We start from the raw sequence: 21,658 nt of genomic DNA, 5'->3' as shown, positions 1-21,658 counted from the left end.
CTGCGATTAATGGAAGACCTGCTCTACTTTGACAGTCATCATTTTTTCAATTCAGTTTTAAAGGAGAGCGAGTATTTAAATGGTAAATGGGCCTGTACTTGTATAGCGCCTTTTGTAGTCTTCCAACCACTCAAAGTGCTTTTACACTACGTGCACATTAACCCTTTCACACACAGTGAATGGCAAACTCCATCAAACTGAAACTACCTGACACAGCATCGGGAGCAATTTTGGGTTCAGTTTCTTGCTCAAGGATACCCCAACATGCAGCAGGAGGAGCTGGGGATCGAACCAACAACGTTCCTAATGGTGGACGACCCGCTCTACCACTGAGCCACAGCCAGTGGTTCTTTGACTCAGCCAAGCATGTAGGAGTAGCTACAGTGGAATGTACAGTGCAAAACTTGTGAAAAACACGAAAGACCGTATATAGAGCCAGTGTCTCGTTTGTCCATTCTGGGCTTCTGTAGAAACATGGCTAGCAGCAGTAGATAAAACAGCTCTAAGGTAAAGAAAACACAGCAATTCTTATTTTCAGTTGATTATACACCAATAAGTACACACTTTTGAATATTATCTTCCATTTCTGCCAACAGATTTATACACTGGACCTTTTCAGTTTAAGAATTTGAACACTCTTTAAGCTGTAAACAGAGACACATCCAAATCTACTTAGTAAAGAGGGCTACATCAAAATCATTATATTGATTATTTGTTCAACTAATAATTTCAGAGGTCTATACATTATAATATACATTTTGTTTTATTTTTTAATTTTACCATTTAAATTGGAGCGAACATATGAAGAGACAAAATCATAAAGGTCATAGATTCAACTCTATAAAACATGTCCCAACATGTTAGTGCTTTATTAAAGAAATAATCTAACAGTTGAAAGAAAGAAATCTTCATGCCAAATAGACACACCAAATGCCAACTACAAAAAGGCAGCGTTATTGTTAGAGACATGACAGAAAGTATTTATAAAAAGGTCTAATGTCAAACTCTTGTCAGTCATTTCAGTGTAACAATATTTGCGTTGATACCCTCCCTCTCCTCCACCTGTTTACATGGCGAGCCACAGACCAAGAAAAGGTTTCCAGAGCTGCACCATGTTAAAGCCCACCAACACTGTCAGCGTTCCTCACTTTTCTCATATAAACTGCCTCATTACTTTCAGCACCACAGGGGCAAGAGAGTGCTGAGAGACGTTTGGTAGCTTGAACTGGATGGCTGCTGGGTCAGCTCTCCACTAAGAAAGACCCTGCCCCACTACTGTACCAGCAGTTACATTTTTATTTTGAATTTATTTTGTGGATTTATTTGGTGTTTCTTACTGTTCTCTTCCACTCTGCAGCTTGTTGGAAGTATAAACATTCCATGTATTTTATACAGATGCACTTCCAGGCATCTTCGCATCATCTCTGCCAAATCATACCTACTTTTCTCCACTACTCTGTTAACAATGTGGAGCTCATTTCATTCGCTTTGCCATTAACTGCAGTTGGCATATATGCATCTCTGCATTTATTTATTTACGTTTGCTTGTGCACATCATTTTGGAGTTGCATGGTAGCATTGCATTTATACATGTGTATGTATGTGCATATATATGTATCCAGCAGAGTGTGTGGTAGGTCTGAAGGGTCAGTCAGGATTGGGAAGTGTGCCAGATGAAGCCTAGAGGATTAGAGGAATATGTGTGCTATGTTATGTGGTGGTGTGAGACCCTTGGAACACCTTCGAGGATTGCCAAAACCGCGGCGGATTGTTGTGTTATGCTGGCCGCAGTGTGTGAATTCCCATTGCACGCTGGAAATGACTTATTTTACTAGGCCAAGTGATGGCTTGCAGAGGCATAGCAGAGACAAGGGAATGAGACTGTTCAACTGGCCTGCAGATGCAGTGGAAAATACACTAGCTTCCTTTGGTTATGTAGAAAATATATAGTGTTTTCTCTGGGCTAACATTGCTCTACTGCTATGCTTATAAACTGATTAGTGTTTAATGTGGTCTGGCCATTACTCTTAATGAAATATTGTTTCAACTTTGTTCTTGTAATTTTATTTGTTCTGTTTGATACTGAGGAATCAGGAAATGATCCATTATATTCTTTATTATTTTATATATAATTCATTTTTACAAATATGGGCATCTTCTCTTACAATAAGCATGCATTCAAAATGAGATGGAAAGAAGATCTACAGCAATTTTGATAAACAATCCAAAAAAGAGATTTGAATTGTTTATCAAGCACGGATTTGCTGATTCCAGACTCTGAAATATGAGGATTTTCTTCTTTTCTGAGGTTTATATTGTACTAAATTGTATGTCTTTGTATTTTGGACTGTTGGTTGGATGAAAACAAGCAATTTGAAGACCTCATGTTGTCGTAGACTGAACAATCAACAGATTATCTAATTATGGAAATGGTCATCATTTGAAGCCCTGCTAGCATGAACGTTATAGTTGTCATGTAAAATATCATTATGTCATTATTTTTGAAGACACAATCATGTTCGACAATGTATCTTTCGCGATTCTTTTCATGTAGCACCATCATCAGGTCAAAATTTGAATTTGTCCAATACTTAGTTTATCATTAGTTTATGACCCTAATGACATTCCCATCAGCCTCAGCTATACTTTGTGTTGTGCTAAGTAGCAAATGTTAACATGGAAAACTGAGATGGACACAGCAAACATTATTCCTTCTTTACATCTCCATGTTAACATTGTCATTGTGAGTATGTTAGCATGCTGGTGTTACCATTTGGCTCAAAGCACTGCTGTGTACTTGAATGAATGTGGAATCTTATTGTTAAAAAAAACAGCTTTATATATATATCACATTTTGTCAATTACCTTGTCATCCTTTTTTCCCCAGAGGGGTACAGCTCTGCTGTTGGAGCACTTAGCTGGCAGCCTGGCAAGCACCATCTCAGTCACCACCCACCTGGACATCGCACCCCAGCACCACCTTTTCATGAAAGGCCGTAATGGCAGCAACATCAAGCACATCACCCAGAGAACAGGAGCCCAGATCCACTTCCCTGACCCCAACAGCCCTCAGAAGAAATCCACAGTCTACATTCAGGGCACCATTGAATCAGTCTGCTTGGCACGGCAGTACCTCATGGTGTGTATCTTGTGTGTTTATTGACATCTGCTGGTGGAAAAGAATTACTTTAAACTGCTAAGCTTCGTTTTTGTGGTGAATGGATGGCATTGGCGATATATTGCTTACATATACAGATTCCACATGCTGTGTGGTAACTATAATGGATGTCATTGTTTCACTAACATCATCATGGTATGTGTGAATGATGCGTTGGTTTTGAGATGGGGGTTTAAGAAGAAAACCATGATTGCCTTTGGGGCTTTTGAATAGCCTTGGGAGAGCTTTGCTTGGCTATGCTCATGTTGCTGAAATGTCCAGTTATACAACAATCTGTAGCCGACTCAAGGTTAGCCTGCGTGATATGTAGCCACATACCTGCATGTGAGATGGTCATGCATATTTGCATCAGCTTGGCTTGAGTTCTCAATGTCCTGACTGTATACAGATCATCTTTATTGGTGTTAATGGTAATGGTTTGGCTTGCATATACAGTAGATTTTGGTGGATTTAAATTTCAGCCCTGTCTGTAATTCAGAGGTCTGCACATTACCATTAGTTTTTGGAGCAGGAGGAAGCGCCTCACATTTAAATTTCTGTTGGTTAAAAATGCTCTGTGGTCATTCTTGTTGTGTTGCCCGTGACCACTAAGGCTACCCTTATCTAAATTACTTAGGAATATAATCAGATGTCTGTTTCAAAAATGTGTAAAAGTGATGGCTGTTTAATTACCATTGGCTAAAAGCTTCTGCTGAGCTGGTGCATATAAGACATCTCGGGCGTAAACAGCTTTGGCTTTCTGTTTGGCGATCCATGATGTGGGGCAGTAATTCTGCCAGAGCTGCCTTCTCTTTGTCTGTGGCCTCCCATTTGGCCCCAAAGACATTTAGCAAATGCCAAAGTTGTTGCAGTGACTAAACATGACTTTCTCTTGGTCTGGACACACAAGAAGGAGCCTCTCACTGTCTGACTGAGTAAGAAAGTGAAAAACAAGTGATTTATAAGAGAAGAGTTAGAGGGGGAGAGAAAAAGCATAGAAAGCAAAGGATGGAAGAGGAGGTTGTGAGAGAAGAGACGAGGTTAGAGAGGAGTGGGGGAGTCACTCTGAAAGTAGAAGCGAGGAGTAGACGTACAGGAGGGGGGGAAGGAGTCCTGCTTTCAGTAGAGTACTGTGTGATTTGGCCTCTTCCAGCCAGACTGTAGATTACAGCTCCAATCTCAGTCCCTGTCAGAGCCAGTCTGGCCCTATACTCTGCTGCTAATTACACCCACTCACAATAGGAGCGCTGTCCAGCACTCTGCCCAAAATATAGATGTCTGTGGTGCTTGTGGTGGTGATCATGCAAAACAGATTGCTCTTGGCGGAATTTCCCAAGCTCTGTGTGGGATGAATCCAGCAGTGAATCTTGTATTTATTGGTATGGCCAACATGTGGGTAAACAAATGGTATAGTATAAAAAATGTTTTACTACCGTTATAAGACATAACCTATAATATAGAAACATAGATATTTTACAATATCTCCTGCTGACATAAGAAAACTGTTATTTTGTGTTTGCTCCACAGGGCTGCTTGCCGCTGGTATTAATGTTTGACATTAAAGAGGACATTGAGGTGGAACCCCAGTGTATCACAGCACTAATGGAGCAGCTGGATGTCTTCATCAGCATCAAACCAAAGCCAAAACAGCCCAGCAAGGTATGACACAAAGGCTTACACTAACACAGCATGGAAGGTTTTTAACGGATTTTAAACTATGCTAGTGGTATGGCTCTAGGGATGGAAATGTTGGTCAGTCACTTCGATCAAGACTGAAATATCTCAACAACTATTGGATGGATTGCCATAACATTTTGTATATACATCCATAGTCAAGGATGCATTGATTGGTATTTAATTCAATTCAATTCAATTCAATTTTATTTGTATAGCGCCAATTCATAACAGAAGTTATCTCAGGACACTTTTCAAATAGAGCAGGTCTAGACCGAACTCTTTAACATTAATTACAGAGACCCAACAGTACCACCATGAGCAAGCACTTGGCGACAAGGGCAAGGAAAAACTGCCTGTTAAAAGGCAGAAACCTAGGACAGATCCTCCGGCTCTAGGTGGGTGGTCGTCTGTCTCGACCAGTTGGGGTGAGAGAGAGAGAGAGAGAGAGACAGAGAGAGAGACAGACAGACAGACAGACAGACAGACATACATACAGACAGGTGCATAGCAACAACAGTATTGGCAACGGCAATCTAGCAGCATGAATAATGATTGCCTTTGGGGCTTTAATGAAAGCATTAACATCAGTTCAACATTTCAATTTCAAGAGAATACATTCAAAACTGCACAAAACACTAGCAACTATAAGATACTTTCATTTATGACTGTTTACCTGCAAAACAAATGACATTCCAATCAAACTAAACTTTGCTTTATTTATATAGATTTATTGGCATGTAGCGGTGTAGTTGCAGATTACAACCACTTTGCCTCACCCTCCTGTTCTAAGCATGTAGGAGAAACTGGTGGCTGTGAAATTAGCACAAAAGGCACTTCTGGGATAATTTAGAAACATGGCAGTTGAACATGATGGACCCACTCCCTCTTTAGATAAAAACTGCTCATTGTAAGGTAATAAAAAGGTGATCATACACTAATGAAAACATACCTATGATTATTATGTTCCATTTCTGCCAAAAGATCCTGTTACACACTGGACCTCTAAGGGGCAATGTTAAAGCTCAATGCACAAGATTAATGAAATGAATCAGCCCTGCCAATAAACCCGAACCGCCACTGAAACGAAAGTTTAGAAGGAAACATATCCTAACTTTTCACCCTGAGAAAAACATAGTTGCTGTCTTACTTGTTCAAATGTCAGACAGAGGGGAAAAAAAGACTACCAAGAAACAAATAAGCCACTGTTCCATTTGAGAATTAGCCTACCCTTCGTCAAATGTCACAGCATGACATTGAAATAAATTATAGATTGCCATGTCAAATTTCATCACTTTTATGAAAAGAAAAAAGAAAAACTGGAACCTTGTACTGAAGGGAATCATGCCATACCACCACTGAGAAGAGTTTTGGCAAATTGACATCTACCACAGTAGGGAATCACAGTGTGCGCTCTCCTCTGCACACATCCTGCCATGCATGTTTCACCTGATGGATGGGAACACTCAATCTTTTTATAATGCCTCAGCTGTTCCAGCTAAAAAGGAACTGGCTTGATTTGCATGTGTTCTTAGTAAATCAAGCAGTAAATCAGAGGCACACTCATTCACCTTTTTAGTAAATACAGCCAGTATTAGGGACATATGTTATTAATTTCCATATTATATTGTGATTTGCAACCTCTTACAGTAACTGTGGTGCACACCTGTGTTATAGTCAAAGCCAACTAAGCCTCTAATGTTACTCATGGTCTACTGTTCTACAACCATAGTATTTGTCATCATATTTCACCACTTGGCCCAGCCCTGACGGTCTCTTCGAGGTGCCCACGTCCCACCCAGAGCCAGGGCCCAATGCCCAAAACCAGACAGGCTTGTGGGGACTGGTGCGGAGGTGCCAGTGTAAATACTGACCCAGCCCAGATCCTCTTAAGAACCCTTCACTTAAACATTTTAACGAGGTGACAGCAGTAATCCAAAAGGCCCGTGCAAATGTTATGTCGTAGCCTTCGTGGTCCCGGCATTCTGGGAGATCCATAAAGGAGGGTGTGTGTGTGTGTGTGTGTGTGTGTGTGTGTGTGTGTGTGTGTGTGTGTGTGTGTGTGTGTGTGTGTGTGTGTGTGTGTGTGTGTGTGTGTGTGTGTGTGTGTGTGTGTGTGTGTGTGTGTGTGTGTGTGTGTGTGTGTGTGTGTGTTTGAGAGACTGATCGTGATTGGAATCAATTTTTTTGCCAGCTCCACTCTGCCAGAAACGCAAAGAGTCAGTACATGATTTGTGCTCACGTTCGTTTTTATTTGATGTTTATGGAGGGCAGGGTTCCTGGTGATGTGAAAATGTAGAAGTCATTTCTCTCACTGATTTAAAATCTTTCCAGTTTATAATTCTTTATGGATGACTTAGTGCCTCATAGTATAACAGTCATTGAGTACCTAGTATTGCCTCATGTTCTCTTCACTCGTATCAATGAGCGAGATACGGTGTTATGCAAGTGATTAAGAAATGCTTTCTCTCAAACTTTGCTCTCATGTCTCCTCTCTCCCACACTGCCTCAATATTTATTCTTCTAATCTACCCTTAATTCCCTCTTCCTTCCTCCCCTTTATGTTTGTCTCCCCCATATCCTCCCTCTCACTCTCTATCTCTGGTGCCAACATTCCCTACCCTATCTATCCCTCGCCCCTCCACTGCTTTTCCTCTTCTGCCCCTCTCCCCCTTCTGCATTTTGGTTTCTCATCACCTCTCCCTTTTCCCTCAATCTCTAAGTCTGTCATAGTCAAGAGCGTGGAGAGGAATGCAGTGAACATGTACGAAGCACGGAAATTTCTCTTGGGTCTGGAGAGCAACGGAGTGTCGTCCTCACCCTCTGTGGTGTTGAATCCCACCACCAACGGCCCATCCCCGTCCCTCATCTGCCCCGTTGGCCTGGACATCCTGGCCTCAGCTGGCCTGGGGCTGAGCAATCTCGGTAATGACACTGTCGAAACTTGTGTTTTTTTATTCTTTTACTTTTTCCATGATGGTGGAGATGAAATGTCTTTGTAGAGGAACTAATGTCTTCATATATCAATGTCATTCGCATCTGTACCAGTCACATACTCAACACTAGCAACACATCCATTAAAGATGCCTCTGAGTCAGATCTTCTCAAAGCCTGTTATCACCTGGTTCACTGAGTGCAAGTGATTTTAAAGTCAGATACAAATATCCTCTCAACATCCACATAAATCACAGCCATTGAGTCATTGCACCATCATCTCTGTATGTACTTTACAGAAGGACTTGTTCGACTAAAGAACTAGCCTCACCGTGATGCCAAGAAATGAGTCCCACACATACAAATCTTTGATCAGCCAACCATCAGAAAATAACCTCAATACGAATTTAGTTGTGCCACTTTGAATGAATCGTGAGCTTATGAATCATAGGATGATGAACGGTTATAATTGCGTAGGAGTTTGTTTTTCTGCAGCGCTGACCTCAACATGAAAGCACAGAGTTCAGCTTGGAACAGATGTCAGGATTCTGTTTGTTTCCAAGGGTGAATTTTAATTGACTGTAGCAAGAGTAGTATAATATAATTTATATTTAGCCCCAGTTATCTGCTCTTAGCTTTAATATGATATCGTTTTGTTGGGTTTAGACTTTACAAACATGGAAATTAAGATATGAGTAATACATCATTGGCAGTAGGAAAAGCAGATAGGGGAATAGTGGAAGCTGACAGGAAGTAGCTCATGGCTATAAGCACATGCCAGCAATAGAGCCAACACAGTTTATCTCTTTTATAAGTTTAAATATAAATGCAGTTTGTTTTGTGTATCTACAGTGTATCATCAATTGCTAACCACTGCAAATCTACATGATATTACTTAGACATTGTCTTTCCATGTTTAAAAGAAGATGAATATGACAATAGTTTAGTAATATCCATAATGTATTTGTTTACTTTTATTTATTTTCTCCAGCCATGGAGTTCTAGGTCTTTGGGGTATTTGGAGTAAGTAAACAGTGATTTTAGGTCTTTATTTGTGTTGATAATAGTAGATGATCCCAGAGATATATTTTTTGCACATTTTATTCAGATTACCTTTATTTTATGTCCTGGTGTCCCCACCAAATGAGATAGGAAAATTAAAAAAAAAAAAAAAATTGGTCACAAAAAAAGTCCCAGTACAGTAGAAATGGGTTCTTGCTGTCTCTTTTAAACCCAGGGGCCCGGGGGTGAAGCTGTGGACGGCCACATCCTGGCCTTTAGTAATTGCTACATGCTTGTCTTCCTCAGATTACAGGCCAGTCTGCCAGAAGAATCCCTGGCCTTATTCCTGGAGCCAAACTAGCCCCTTGTTAAAGCCACAGACCTGCTTCTTTCTGTTTTCATACACTGTGTTTGGGTTAAGACACCAAGCACCACATTGTTGGTGCTCTCAATAACATGGTTTTATTGGGTATGAGGACACACTAGATATGCAATTCTGCATCCATGACCTTGAAGAAATGTAAGAAATTCTTCCCCTCATTTCTGTCTGGTTGATGACAGTTTGATGGACTTCCAGTTAAATAGCTGGAAGACCAAGATTATTTCTTAGGGCCTGAGTGTAACGTGTGATTAGCTTGAAAAATGGCTTTGTGCTTTGACAGGACCACCAATGATCTATTAATCTCCTGTTCGCTCCTTTTCTTTCCCCCTTCCTTTATGTTGTGCTCAGGTTTCCTGGGTGCGACGGCAGCCCACTCTCTCACCAACTCTGCTGCCCCAAACGCTGTCCTCAACAGCTTAAACTCCTCCATGAGCCCCCTGCAGACCCCAAGCCCCAGCACACCCACACCCTCCCCCTCCCTGTGGCCCAGTTCACTCACCAGCACCCAAGGTTGGTATTTTGCCCAGTGTCTCTTCTTATTGTTTGATTGCGTCTGTAAATAAATAAATAAAGATAATAAATAGGTATATGGATAGGCGGACAGAAAGCTACATGTCTCAAGGATAATTGTACACTTGTCTGTTATGAACTACTAAAAGTTTACAATGTACGTGTTATCCCTCAAACTAAAGAGGGGAGAAATAATCACAAAAGATATTAGATGTGTGTCTCTTGCGAGAGCTTTACTCGAATCAATATGTATGAAATGTAACAAAAAATACAAGAATTTACACACTACAGAAAGATACATTTCATACATTTCCTGTTCCTGTATCTTTCTGTAGTGTGTAAATTGTATTTTAGATACATTTCATACATTTCCTGTTCCTGTATCTTTCTGTAGTGTGTAAATTGTTGTATTTTTTGTTACATTTCATACATATTGATTCGAGTAAAGCTCTGTTAATGCTACATTCTTCACTCCTCATGTTTTCAGGCTTCTCATCTCAGCTGATGCTGCACCCTGCCACCCAGGCCACCCTGAGTAGCATCCTGCTGTCGGGCGTGCAGGGTTACACACAGAGTACTCCATCCCCTCCACCAGGCCTCGCTCCCATAGATAAGCAGCCCAACGGGGTCCCTGACTGCAACAAGGGCCCCTGCACTCTCAATGGACATGTCAAGGTTGGCCCATTTTATAAACTGTATGCTGCATTAGTTAACTTTGACTTTCTTGTTTAGTAAATTTCACTCTTCTTGTATGTGTTTTGCCTTGTGTGTGCATGCATGTATAGCATCCTGGCTCAGTCTATGGAAGGATAGCAACTGCGTCACTTGCAGAAACTGTTTTGAGTCCAGCCCCATGTGACTCGGTCCAGGAGGCAAGTGGACACAATCCATCAGAACCGCTGTCCAGCAAGTCCAGCCCAGATGAAGGTATTCTCAAAAAGAAACTCCACCAGCCTGCTTTACGCACTATTCAAAATGTCCTTTATACCACTATATGTTGTTGTTGTATTTTTCAGTGGCTAAACTTCAGTATTTGCTGCATAGTATTGCATCATTGCTCTTATTTATAGTAAAATGTTATTTTACTATAAATGTTTTACCATACAATACAAAACTGATTTTGTATAGGGTCATTTTTAGATGGATAAGGAGGGTTGATATTGTCTGTGCTTACAGACCAAATTATACTTTACCTGGCCACATTGCTGCAAGGGTTTGCTTGATGTAAATTGTTTCATCTGCCCACATGCAGCCCGAGATTTATATTTATTTATTTTTCTGGCCGTACACAACAAAAAACGTGTAAGACATCAGCGTCATCCAATGTGGTACACACACAACCTCATCCTCATCTTTGTTTTTCTTGAGTATCTAGCCCTAAATTGTAGAGGTTTGTGAAGGCGCCTGCATTTCCTACCCTACCCTGTTCAAATTTACACTTTTCACTTATTAGGCAATAGGCAGGCACAGCCTGTCATCTGTATTGCCTAGTGACGCCAGTATATTTAAGTCTGTTTAAAGAATTTCTAATCTAAGATTACATTGTTGACATATATGTTGTCAACCAGTTCTAGTTGACATTGCTGAGAACTGCTTATTTTCTCTTACTCTGTGCTGCTTGTCACTCACCATATATTGAAGTATTGTTTTTTAAATCGGCGCATATCAGATAACATGCGCTGATATGATACCAATACGTTTGCGATAGACCAATAATTACATATTGCAGATTTTTTGCCCTCTAGTGAGTCAGTTATTTTAAAGACGCACTTCAAATTTTGTGAGTTATGTGTGATTGTAACCTCGGAGAGACAGAATTTTTTGCTGTTAAGATTATTGATGTTGCAGGACCTCGGCCTTGCAGACATAACATAAATGTCCAATTTATGCTTTTCCACCTGAGATTTATGTAACCCTTAAACCCACTTTGAGGAAATTCCTTAAATGAACTTATTTCTATTTCTTTATACTGTCCTCCTAACCTCATACTCCCTCTGACTACGTTTATTGTGTTGGAACGGAGACAGATTAACTGCTGGTCTCCTAGCGGTTCAGAAAGGCCCTCATTTCCTCTGTGTCTTACACTTGCGGTTTTCCCCTCAAACTTTCACTCTCACGCGTCTCGGTTTTCCCCGCTGTTTTCTGAGCTGGTCCTCCCCCAATGTGGTGCATCCCAGTAAGATTTCCTCTCCCTCCCTTACCTCCTCCTGTGTCGCAGAATGTGTTTGGACTGGCCCGCCCCGTCTGACTCGACTCGAATCAGGGAGTGCAGGGAGATTGTTCAAACATTAAACCCCAGAGAGCTTAATTAGATTGACTGACATCATATTATTTTACACTATACAGTACACCATGCAGATATTCTTGATAATGCACATGTATACATCTGCACACTCATACATCCTGTTACACAGAACAGGTTTCTGTCAGGCTGAAAGTAGAGAAGCTGGGGAAAACCCACTATAATTACAGCTGCTGTGATTTTAATTAATCCAGGATTCAACTGAGACTTGTCACACTTAAACGCATGCACACATACATTGGCCACCAAAATACACACACTTCTTAACGCTGAGCGACTTAGTCACTGCTGACAGACAGGCTGTGCATGACAGAGATTGAAAAATGAGATGAATGCTATGGTTGCACAATATTGTGTATTTTCTATACAGAAATCTGTATTGTTTAAATGTTGGACCAATTAACAGGAAAGAAATAAGAAGGATATTCAAAATATGTTTGCCTTTTGTTTCCTTCAGGCTCTGACACATTTGTGGAAGTGGGCATGCCCAGAAGCCCCTCTCACTCAGCCAATGGGAGCGAGCTGAAACAGATGCTGGCTTCATGTAAGACGTCATCAGGGAAACGACAGGCTGTGGAGCTCCTGCAGGGCACCAAGAACTCCCATCTACAGTATGTGTGAATCTAGAGATCATTTACAGCTTGTCTTGATACTGTTTAGCATCCCTTCTGAGATCATTTACAGCTCATGCTGTTACAGCTTGGCAGTCCTCTATTAATTCATTCACACATGGACAAAGTGATATCCACAGAAACACTGGGACAAAAACTGGGAATCAAACCCAAGAATACAGATTGTATTTTAAAAAGTTGGACAAAACTAGATGATAACACACAAACTAGCAGAGATGGTTATTTTATCCCATATGGAGATTTAGGAGTTTATGTGTAGGCTGCCATATGGACTGGGTTACACACACTCACCCTGGACAGCACAGTTATTAGAATAACCATCTGTTTCTTAATAAAAACTTGTACATAGTTAAACCTGACGAACCAGGGACAGCCTCAATGATATTGTGAGGAGATGATGAGCTTAAGGAGGTTACAGCTGTGTACGTTTTGTACCTTTAGGCTAGATTTTCTTTACTCAGCACTTTTTTTGTGTGATCCCAACAGCTCTGACTGTCTTCTCTCGGACGCTGAGTCCAGCTCATCAGACAGTCCTGTGGCAGATAAGAGGGCACCTGGCAGCGAGCGTGCGGCTGAGAGGGCAGCACAGCAAAATGAGAGGGAGAGAATCAGATTGGCACCACAGACCTCCTTTGCCAACATGCAGGTATACACACACACACACACCATCATCCAACACACACAAAACACACAGCTTCCAGGGTAATAAGTAATGATGGAATAAAACTGTCTGTTGTCTTTTCAGGCGTTTGACTATGAACAGAAAAAGCTGCTGGCAACCAAAGGTAAGTTGACATTTGTGTCTGGTCAAATACTACAGTGTCATTAATAGCGCCTGGATGTAGCCCATAGTTTAGCCTTGTGTAAGGACAGACCACATACAAAGGTCACAAAGAAAACAACTGCCAGTAGGTTCATCAACAAAAATTTTCCTCTTGCAAACTTTTATCCCAACGGATAGAAGTTTTAGTAAATGGCCAAAATGTGTAATTCACAGCTCTTAAACCACAACTTCTGTTTGGTGGATCCATAATTACAAATTCAAACACACAAAACTCTCTAAAAATTTTGTGAAGATTCCAAGACTTCCAACTATGTGAATTAAGCCAAAATGTGTATACAATTACATGTAAAAACCTCAATTTAATTTTAAGCGGCTGCTCTAAAAAGTATCAAGTGTTTACAACAAGTAGATGCATGTAACACATGTAACATTGTAATCAGTGCAGAAAAGTCGCTTTATGAAAGTAAAAATAAACAGGTAGTTTACGGCTGCATATCTCTGTATAGGTGTATGTGTGTATCACTGTATGTCTGTATTCACACAGCTATGTTAAAGAAGCCCGTGGTGACTGAGGTGCGGACCCCCACCAACACTTGGAGTGGTTTGGGCTTCTCAAAGTCCATGCCAGCTGAGACCATTAAGGAGCTGCGAAGAGCCAATCATGTTCCATACAAGCCCAGCATGAGCACCACCTACGAGGTCAGACCTACAGGGCCTTAGTGCCATTCTCATCGCCTCTGATAAATAAGTTCACCCTCTTTGGTTAACTGTCATTATAAGATTTTATTATTATTTTATTATTATGTCTTACCATATACAATGGTGGGTAGATGCAGTTTAGTCTGTCAGAATTCCTCGTTATATGTTTGGATTGTCTTTGTTTTCTCTCTCAGGGTTCCCCACTGTCCTTGTCTCGATCCAGCAGCCGGGAAGGTGTCGGGAACGGCAGTGACTCTGACAACTGGCGAGAGAGGAATGGCACTGGTAACGGACTGCCAAGTCACGCTGAGTTCCCCTCCGCTGTCAGCAGCCCGAAGAGGAAGCAGAACAAATCTGGTCAGTTAAGCATATTTTTGTAATATCAGTGATACAAGGACAAACAAGCACTGATAACGTTTAAGAATTGCATTAGTCAACACTGTCAGCATCAAGAATAAGTACGTAACTTGTTAGAAAGATGTTCCTCAGCTAAGAGTAACAGTTATATGTTATTACATTCTTGCCACTGATGGTGAATTAATTTCACAGAAAGACTTAATAGACTATGGTCAAAAGGTCACATTTTTAATTTACTCCTGTGTTTGATAAGCTTTAAATAATGCCACACTGAAGAGAACAGATTAAGTATACACTCAAGAGAAATCACCATCTGCTCAAAAGTGAATTTGTCTTAAAATGTCAGTGTGTGCACCGTTATCTACACACACAGAATTTGGTCTTCATGCTTATGTGTGTGTTTTTCTTTGCAAGGTTCAGAGATGCAAATTTCCATCCAATCTGCCTCTTATACCAATCTAGCTACTCTGGAGCTGTAGTGGTCTCATCAATCAAAATTTGTAGCACATTGAATTTTCTATTCAGACTTTCATACACATCTACATTTGTTGCAGCTAAATATTCTTTGTTTCTTTGTATGACTTAATGCCTGTGATAGCTCGGATGTGAATGAATTATTATGCTTCCTTAAAATTATTATGTGTCTCTTCATTTTTGCCCTAATCCATTGGTGAACAGCTGCAGAGCATTACCTCAGCAGCAGCAACTACATGGACTGCATCTCTTCGGTAACTGGCAGCAACGGCTGCAGCCTGAACTCGTCTCTGAAAGGCTCAGACCTGCCTGAGCTGTTCAGCAAGCTGGGCTTGGGGAAGTACACAGACGTCTTCCAGCAACAAGAGGTAGCGTAAAATGAGGATCCACTTCTTCTTGTGTTAGGATTTTAACTATGGGACGTAAGATCTGGAGACAGGCTCTGATCTTCCAAAATTGTAAGCCTACCCTTAGCTGTACTTTGTCTTTTACCAAATGTTGTCACGCTAACATGGTGAACCTGGTACCTACCTGATGAACATCAGCATGCTCACTATGAGCATGTTGCACACTTTATGGGCATATTTACTCTCTTGTGAGGGAACAGGTTTGCCAACATTTGCTGTTCCTGTACTGTTCAAATGTGTGTTGTAGGATGGCATGTACAGTATGTCCATTGGGAACATTTATAATAAAAAGAGCATTCCATTATAGTATTTTTAGCTATGGGTGGCAATTTTATTACAGCTGTTATACTAAGGATACCACTTGTTTTAGTCATGCCGGTGCTGGTTGAAGGTCTCCTATTAGTTTGAGTTTCTGAATTGTGATAATGATATTGTTAAATGGATTTGTTGCTGCTTCCAGATTGACCTCCAGACATTCCTGACTCTAACAGACCAGGACCTGAAGGAACTGGGCATCACCACCTTTGGAGCCCGCAGGAAAATGCTGCTCGCCATCTCAGGTACAAATGAAGAAGAACACGTCTTTTATTTTTAATGCTGCCCCTCGTCCTTGTCTTTCTCTGTTATCACCTGTCCAGCATGAACATAGGGAAAGGGTACAGAGTAAACACATTTGACCAGCTCTGCCCTGGAGCCACGTCCTGCCAGCTCACTCCTGCCGAAGGCACTTCACACAAATTGGCTTGTGTGTTTCATTAAAGTTCCCTTTTTTGTCTGTCGCTGCAACAATCCTGTGTGGAGCCCAGCTGTGTAGAAAAAGAAAAAGTGAACTCCAACTGACCATCCCCACTGGCAACCACTGGATTTGAAAGCAATAGGTGGCCCTTATTTTTGGCAGAGTAGTAGACAAGACAGTACTGTTGTAACAAATGTATGTTGTAAATGTACCAAGTAGTCAATGGGATTAAGACACATTCTTCTCAGATGAGTGTGTTGGTATTTCTCCAGTTGTTCCAGCTGCCCTGATGCTGATCTAGACTTTGTCCTGTTGTTGCAATGGATCTAATGTGAATGTTGTGGGTGTCACAATTCATCACTGATGTCATATTTTGGACATTGTATTAGCTGGAGTTGTTAGGCTTCCTAAGTTATTCATGCTCGTGTTGGGATCATGAGCTTCCTGCCATGGATTTTCTGTAAAAGTTCAGAACCCTCTGACCGGAGCCAGGGTTGACAGCGAGAGCAAAGAGGGGAAATGGCGAGACCAATGCGCTGATTATTAAGGAAGCAGAGGGATCCAAGGCTAGAATTGGTTTTGCTGCCTGACTCCTCAGCCAAGTACGGGTCAACTTTCATCTCTGCTGACGGGCTCTGGGGCTCCAAAAAAGAAACATGCACGCCTGTGTCTCTTTGTCTTTCTGTATTTTTGCCTCTCATTATAGAGAGATAGAAAGCCAGTCGAGGCAATCCAGGTTTTAACTTCCTGCCAGTCTGCCAGTAAAAGAGCTACTAGAGTGAGCTGCCTGTCTCCAGTATTCAAACTGAAGGTTTATGCTGGCAGCGACCAAACGTGGCTATCATATGAATTACTTCAGAGATGCCAGAGTCTGCTTCTGACATTTTTATGAAAGCATTTTGTCCAAGCTGGTGTGTAAAACCAGATGGACACAAAGAGGTCTTTTGTTGATCTGAGCAATCCTGTAGTGATTTCAATCCAATTTTCTTGTCATTGTTGATCAATTGGGGCTAAAAAGAAATGTTAACATACTCCCTGGGTTGTGTTTATTTCTTTACTTTGATTTACTTTACAGCTCCCAAAGCAGCACTAGAACGTTTACCATGTTTGTATCACCTTTGCTACCACTAATGCTTTGTGGTGATCTTTTTTTTTTCTACAGAACTAAACAAGAACCGGAGGAAGCTATTTGAGCCACCCATCAGGTCCTCCTTCCTGGAAGGGGGAGCGAGCGGCCGCCTCTCTCGTCAGTTTCACGCAGACATGGCCAGCATCAGCGGGCGATGGTAGGCACCTCCAGGCCATCCCAGAACCGTCCATGATTGGAGACCTGCCTCCAGTATCTTTCTGTGCCTCAGCAGCCCAGGTTTCGGTGGTTGTTTACCCTCTTTCAGCTTCAGCTGAATTAAGACTGTTCAAAATGTTGCCGTTGCCATATAGTATAAATACATATATATTAAAAAAAAAGCCATAGTTTTATCTGAAGTGCCAACAAAAAAAATGGATGTCTCAGATACATGGGGTTCAGTGTTCACTCCTTATAGAGCCATTGAGTCTATCTGGAGCATTTATATATGAAGGTTGTTGTTATGGTTCTGAAGAAGGGTACTGTCCAGTGTTTCTCTCCACTTTTTGTTCAAGGGAACAGGCAGAATGATTAGTACAATCGTTTTACACATTGATACTACCTGCATTTGTATTATGCTGTGGTATCAGTGACATGCACTTTAATAATACTAGACTTTTGCCTGTGAGAGCCTAATTCCTTAGATTGAAATAATAATAACTATGCATTTTTTTAATGACTAAAAAGCACAGAAGTATTTTGTACCAAACCAAATGTAAGCACTTAACCAGTGGGATTTGGGCACCACCAAATGAAGTGTAAAATATGTCAGCATGCCAAAGTGGTGACTTAATCAACTTTAACACATATACCAAAGGAAAGTATCATTGTAGCCTTTGACCTTTGGCTGCCTTAAGTGTTGTGGTTGGTGGAAATTCCTCCAAGGTCAGTGTTTGTGTGTATTTCTAGGCAAAACAAAAAAAAATCAAATATTTTGTACTCATTATGCATTATGATTTTATTTTTAGTTTTTATTACCATTTTAGGGGAATAGGTGGGATGTTTAACGGTAATCAGTTTACATATGTATTTTTTTTATACATTCATGAATGATTTTCTATGAGTTTGTAATTAGTTACTTTTTTTTCTTCTGCCCTTTAATCTGTGGAGCCGTAATATGGCTGTGCCATTAGACAGCAGCAGAGACACGAGGCAGTTAGGCTAAGCTTTATAGGCCTCTCTCTGATTGTGTCAACAGGCATCTTTCTGTGGTTTTCCTCCTCTGTTTGTTTATAGCACATGGTCTTTTGTCTCATCTGTTATTTGTCAGTGTTGGCCTCCCTGTGGCCCCTTCTGTGTGCCTAAAATCTCACAAAGCACTCCTCCATGTATCCAGACCATGAGTTGTTTGCTAGAATTGTCTGCCTTTTTTGTCTTCCTATTCACTGGCTGTTCCACTTAGAGCAAGGAAAGACCTCATACCAGAGCAAGGCCATGCCTTTGTAGTGAAAAGTGCCAATGTACATAACTAGTTTTTCAGCAGGGAGATATTTCGTTAAGAACACTTATATTTTGGTCTGACCGTACTCTCCAGATAGGAGGGTCATCATACAAAGAACCAGTATATTCACAGCCAAGTTAGTTTCATGTGAGCATTTCTACAAGAAACACAAAAAATGAACCAAAGTCATCAGAGGGACTGTGAGATTTAAGATTAAAACAAATAAACATTTGGAATTTTGTATTATCAGTGGTGCAATCTAATATCCAGGAAACCTGGTTAAGCAGTGTTTAATGAAGTTAGAGGATTATGCATGCTGCAGTTTATCATTAAAGCTTGCTTTTTCTGGGCTCCTGTATTATGTTCAGTCATGTATTTTGAAAAGGAAAACATCCTTTTTCCGACAGTTCATTAACTTTGGATAACTCAAGTGGCTTTTTTTGTGTTTTGTTCTTAAGCTTTATCAGAAGATTTGGCCCACAAGCCAAATCCGTCTTCCAAGGTCCTGAGCATTTTGTATCAAGTGCAATTAAGTGCCTCTTTGTAAAGTTTTTTTCTGTGTGTTTAAATGTGTTTATATTTTCAGTTCAATAAGTATAAACGCTAAGACTGAAGAATTTCTTATCTTGGCTTAGATGAGAGTACAGTGTATAAAATCTATTCTAGGTATGTAGAGGACGCTTCTGAGAAATTATCACTGTCCCAGAGCATGAACATTTGTCTTGACAAATTTAACTATGACAGAAAGGAATAGCAGTCCTCATACAATCTCAGACAGAGAGAAGTTGACCATGTGTCACCCCTCTGCGATTCGCAATGATTCCCTTTACGGTAACTTGTTTATCATGTTCACTTTTAACCACTTTCTACCCTCCCTCTCATCTGATTTGAGCCATTCTCAATGTGGTTGTCAAGTTTAATAACACTATACTAAATACTATTCTGACATGGTTGCCGATGTCAACCAGGTAATTGTCTTTTCTTTTTTTTTCTGCTTTTGAAGTCTAATAAAAGAGGGAAAAAGCTAATATAGAAAGGGATTCTTTATCCTGAGAGGAAACCCGGGGCCGGTTCGCCCCCACTCATCATGGTACTTCATTGAAACTGTTGAGCACTGATTCTCCCAGTGCTGTGACTCGTGTTCCTGCCTAGCAGACATTTGTTTTCATCCTTCACCTTGTTCAGATGTGTTTGCTTGAAGGCAGTAGAGGTTCTTGTCTTATCAAGTGAATGTTTAAAAAAGTGTCGATGCATGTTATTGCAGATTTATTAAGGATCAGTGAAGGGACTCATCAAGTCAAAACGTTTACTGCCAGCTTGTCTAGTCTTTGCCCTTGATAGAATAGTTTCACAATTATGTCTTTGATTTGTTGTATTACTCATACTGTTGTTCCCAAAGGGATTTGTTTGAAGGAGTCTTTGTACTGCAATCAAATGGTACATTTATAATAAATGTAAACCACTAAGGAAACGATGTAATACATAACTTTTGTACAACTTTTTCATCTTATACAACCATTGTTTTTGTGTGAGAAAGGTACAATTCTGCACAAAGTTCCAGAGTAGAATTTGTGTATAAACATTGCCATGTGGCCAAAGCTCTGTTCATTGTGGCATCTGTTGATGCTATTGTTATTCTAATTGTATTGTAGTACAGATATAAACAGGACTTTTTTGAGAAACTGTCAAGCAGGCAAAAAAAATGTTTGTTCAAACATTCAAAGGATATTATGAAGGTAATAAATGTATACAAACCATGTCTCTTTTTTGGTTTTATTTCCTGCATATGGCACAGAAATGTCAAGACTGACAAAGCATCAGTGTCTATAATTGTCTTAAATATCTTCCCCATTTTCTCAGAATGGAAGGAACATGAAAGTAGCTCTAATGTATCAGGAAATCCAGGCTTTTCAGTATCTAACATGCTGCAACCTTGCTGCACCCAGAACATTCACATTCGTCATATAAGCAGCGCACAGAAAGCAAAAGAATGGCTGTACCGAAACATAGATACACCAAGGCCCCTGCTGTAGCCAGTGTTTTAATGTGGCATTATGAAGTCACTACATTTTAAACATATTTTAATAAATACCACTGACAAAAGTTCTTACTGATAAAGGATGAGGCTTATAAATATGAGCTGATTATCTGCCACACTCTACATTACATATTCTTTCTTGGTTTCTCTGATAGCCTTGCAGCTAACCATAATCAAAAACACATACATACTGCAGGTTGAGAAACAACCCAGTCCCATGCAATGTGGTCACAGTGCCATGAGCTACATGAGGCCTAATCCGCATAGCCAGGATCTGCTTAATCCAACAGAATGATTCTGGCAGAGACAATATATACTGTAATGCATGAAATCCAAGTCAATTTAAGCTCCATCTCAAGTCTGGATGTCTTAAATTACTGCCCATCTGTCCTGTCCACCAGGCTACTGAACCATCAAGTAACTGGAAATTATTTGGAGATTTTTTTTTTTACAATTTTTATTTGGTTTCTTCCCTTTTCCCTCTTCCCAGTTTTTTTTCCCTCAGGCATCATCCAGTTCATAGAATCCAGCTCCACTGTGACGCATTGTCAGGTTAAGAGTTCAGATTTGAAATTCATCTATTTGAGTGAGGTCACGGTCACAGACTGAGCACTGTGTCACCTGGCCATGACAGTGTCTCTTATTTCATACAAGAAGCTCGGCAAAATTACAGAATGAGACCACCGATTGTAAATAACACAAAAGCACTTGGTTTAATGCATTGTGTTTCTGCTAAATGTTGCAAAAACACAGGCAGTGTTATTGAAAACCTCAAGGGGGCAGTGTTGCCACTTAAAATGACTTGCTTCTCTAGTAAACCATGGACAATGGTTACTCAGCAACAGATACTTACATAAAATATTGAACAAACATTTTTTGTTTAAGGGATTTAATATATATGCTTAAAAATGAGACTGGAGACCCTTTTTGTAACATTAAGTACATACAGTTGGTATAAATCACCTCTAATATATATTTTACCTCGTACTTTTGAATATCAGAA

General features: G+C 40.4%; 1 protein-coding gene across 1 annotated transcript in view; it reads left to right on the top strand.

The window, feature by feature from the left end:
- LOC127379402 (protein bicaudal C homolog 1) overlaps positions 1-20,374 on the top strand; it is a 58,913-nt gene extending 38,539 nt beyond the window's left edge. The window contains exons 8-21 of the mRNA XM_051428935.1: positions 2,888-3,139; positions 4,685-4,816; positions 7,555-7,756; positions 9,498-9,659; positions 10,147-10,334; positions 10,445-10,586; positions 12,419-12,572; positions 13,080-13,239; positions 13,339-13,378; positions 13,922-14,076; positions 14,271-14,433; positions 15,112-15,275; positions 15,775-15,874; positions 17,213-20,374. Of these exons, the coding sequence (XP_051284895.1) occupies positions 2,888-3,139; positions 4,685-4,816; positions 7,555-7,756; positions 9,498-9,659; positions 10,147-10,334; positions 10,445-10,586; positions 12,419-12,572; positions 13,080-13,239; positions 13,339-13,378; positions 13,922-14,076; positions 14,271-14,433; positions 15,112-15,275; positions 15,775-15,874; positions 17,213-17,340 (2,142 nt within the window). The 3' untranslated portion in view covers positions 17,341-20,374. The remainder of the gene's footprint in view (positions 1-2,887; positions 3,140-4,684; positions 4,817-7,554; positions 7,757-9,497; positions 9,660-10,146; positions 10,335-10,444; positions 10,587-12,418; positions 12,573-13,079; positions 13,240-13,338; positions 13,379-13,921; positions 14,077-14,270; positions 14,434-15,111; positions 15,276-15,774; positions 15,875-17,212) is intronic.
- Positions 20,375-21,658: the final 1,284 nt, after the last annotated feature.

The sequence above is a fragment of the Dicentrarchus labrax genome, unplaced genomic scaffold (assembly GCF_905237075.1).
Source record: "Dicentrarchus labrax unplaced genomic scaffold, dlabrax2021, whole genome shotgun sequence".
In the NCBI taxonomy this organism is placed as follows: domain Eukaryota; kingdom Metazoa; phylum Chordata; class Actinopteri; family Moronidae; genus Dicentrarchus; species Dicentrarchus labrax.
This window is presented reverse-complemented; position numbering and strand designations above follow the sequence as displayed.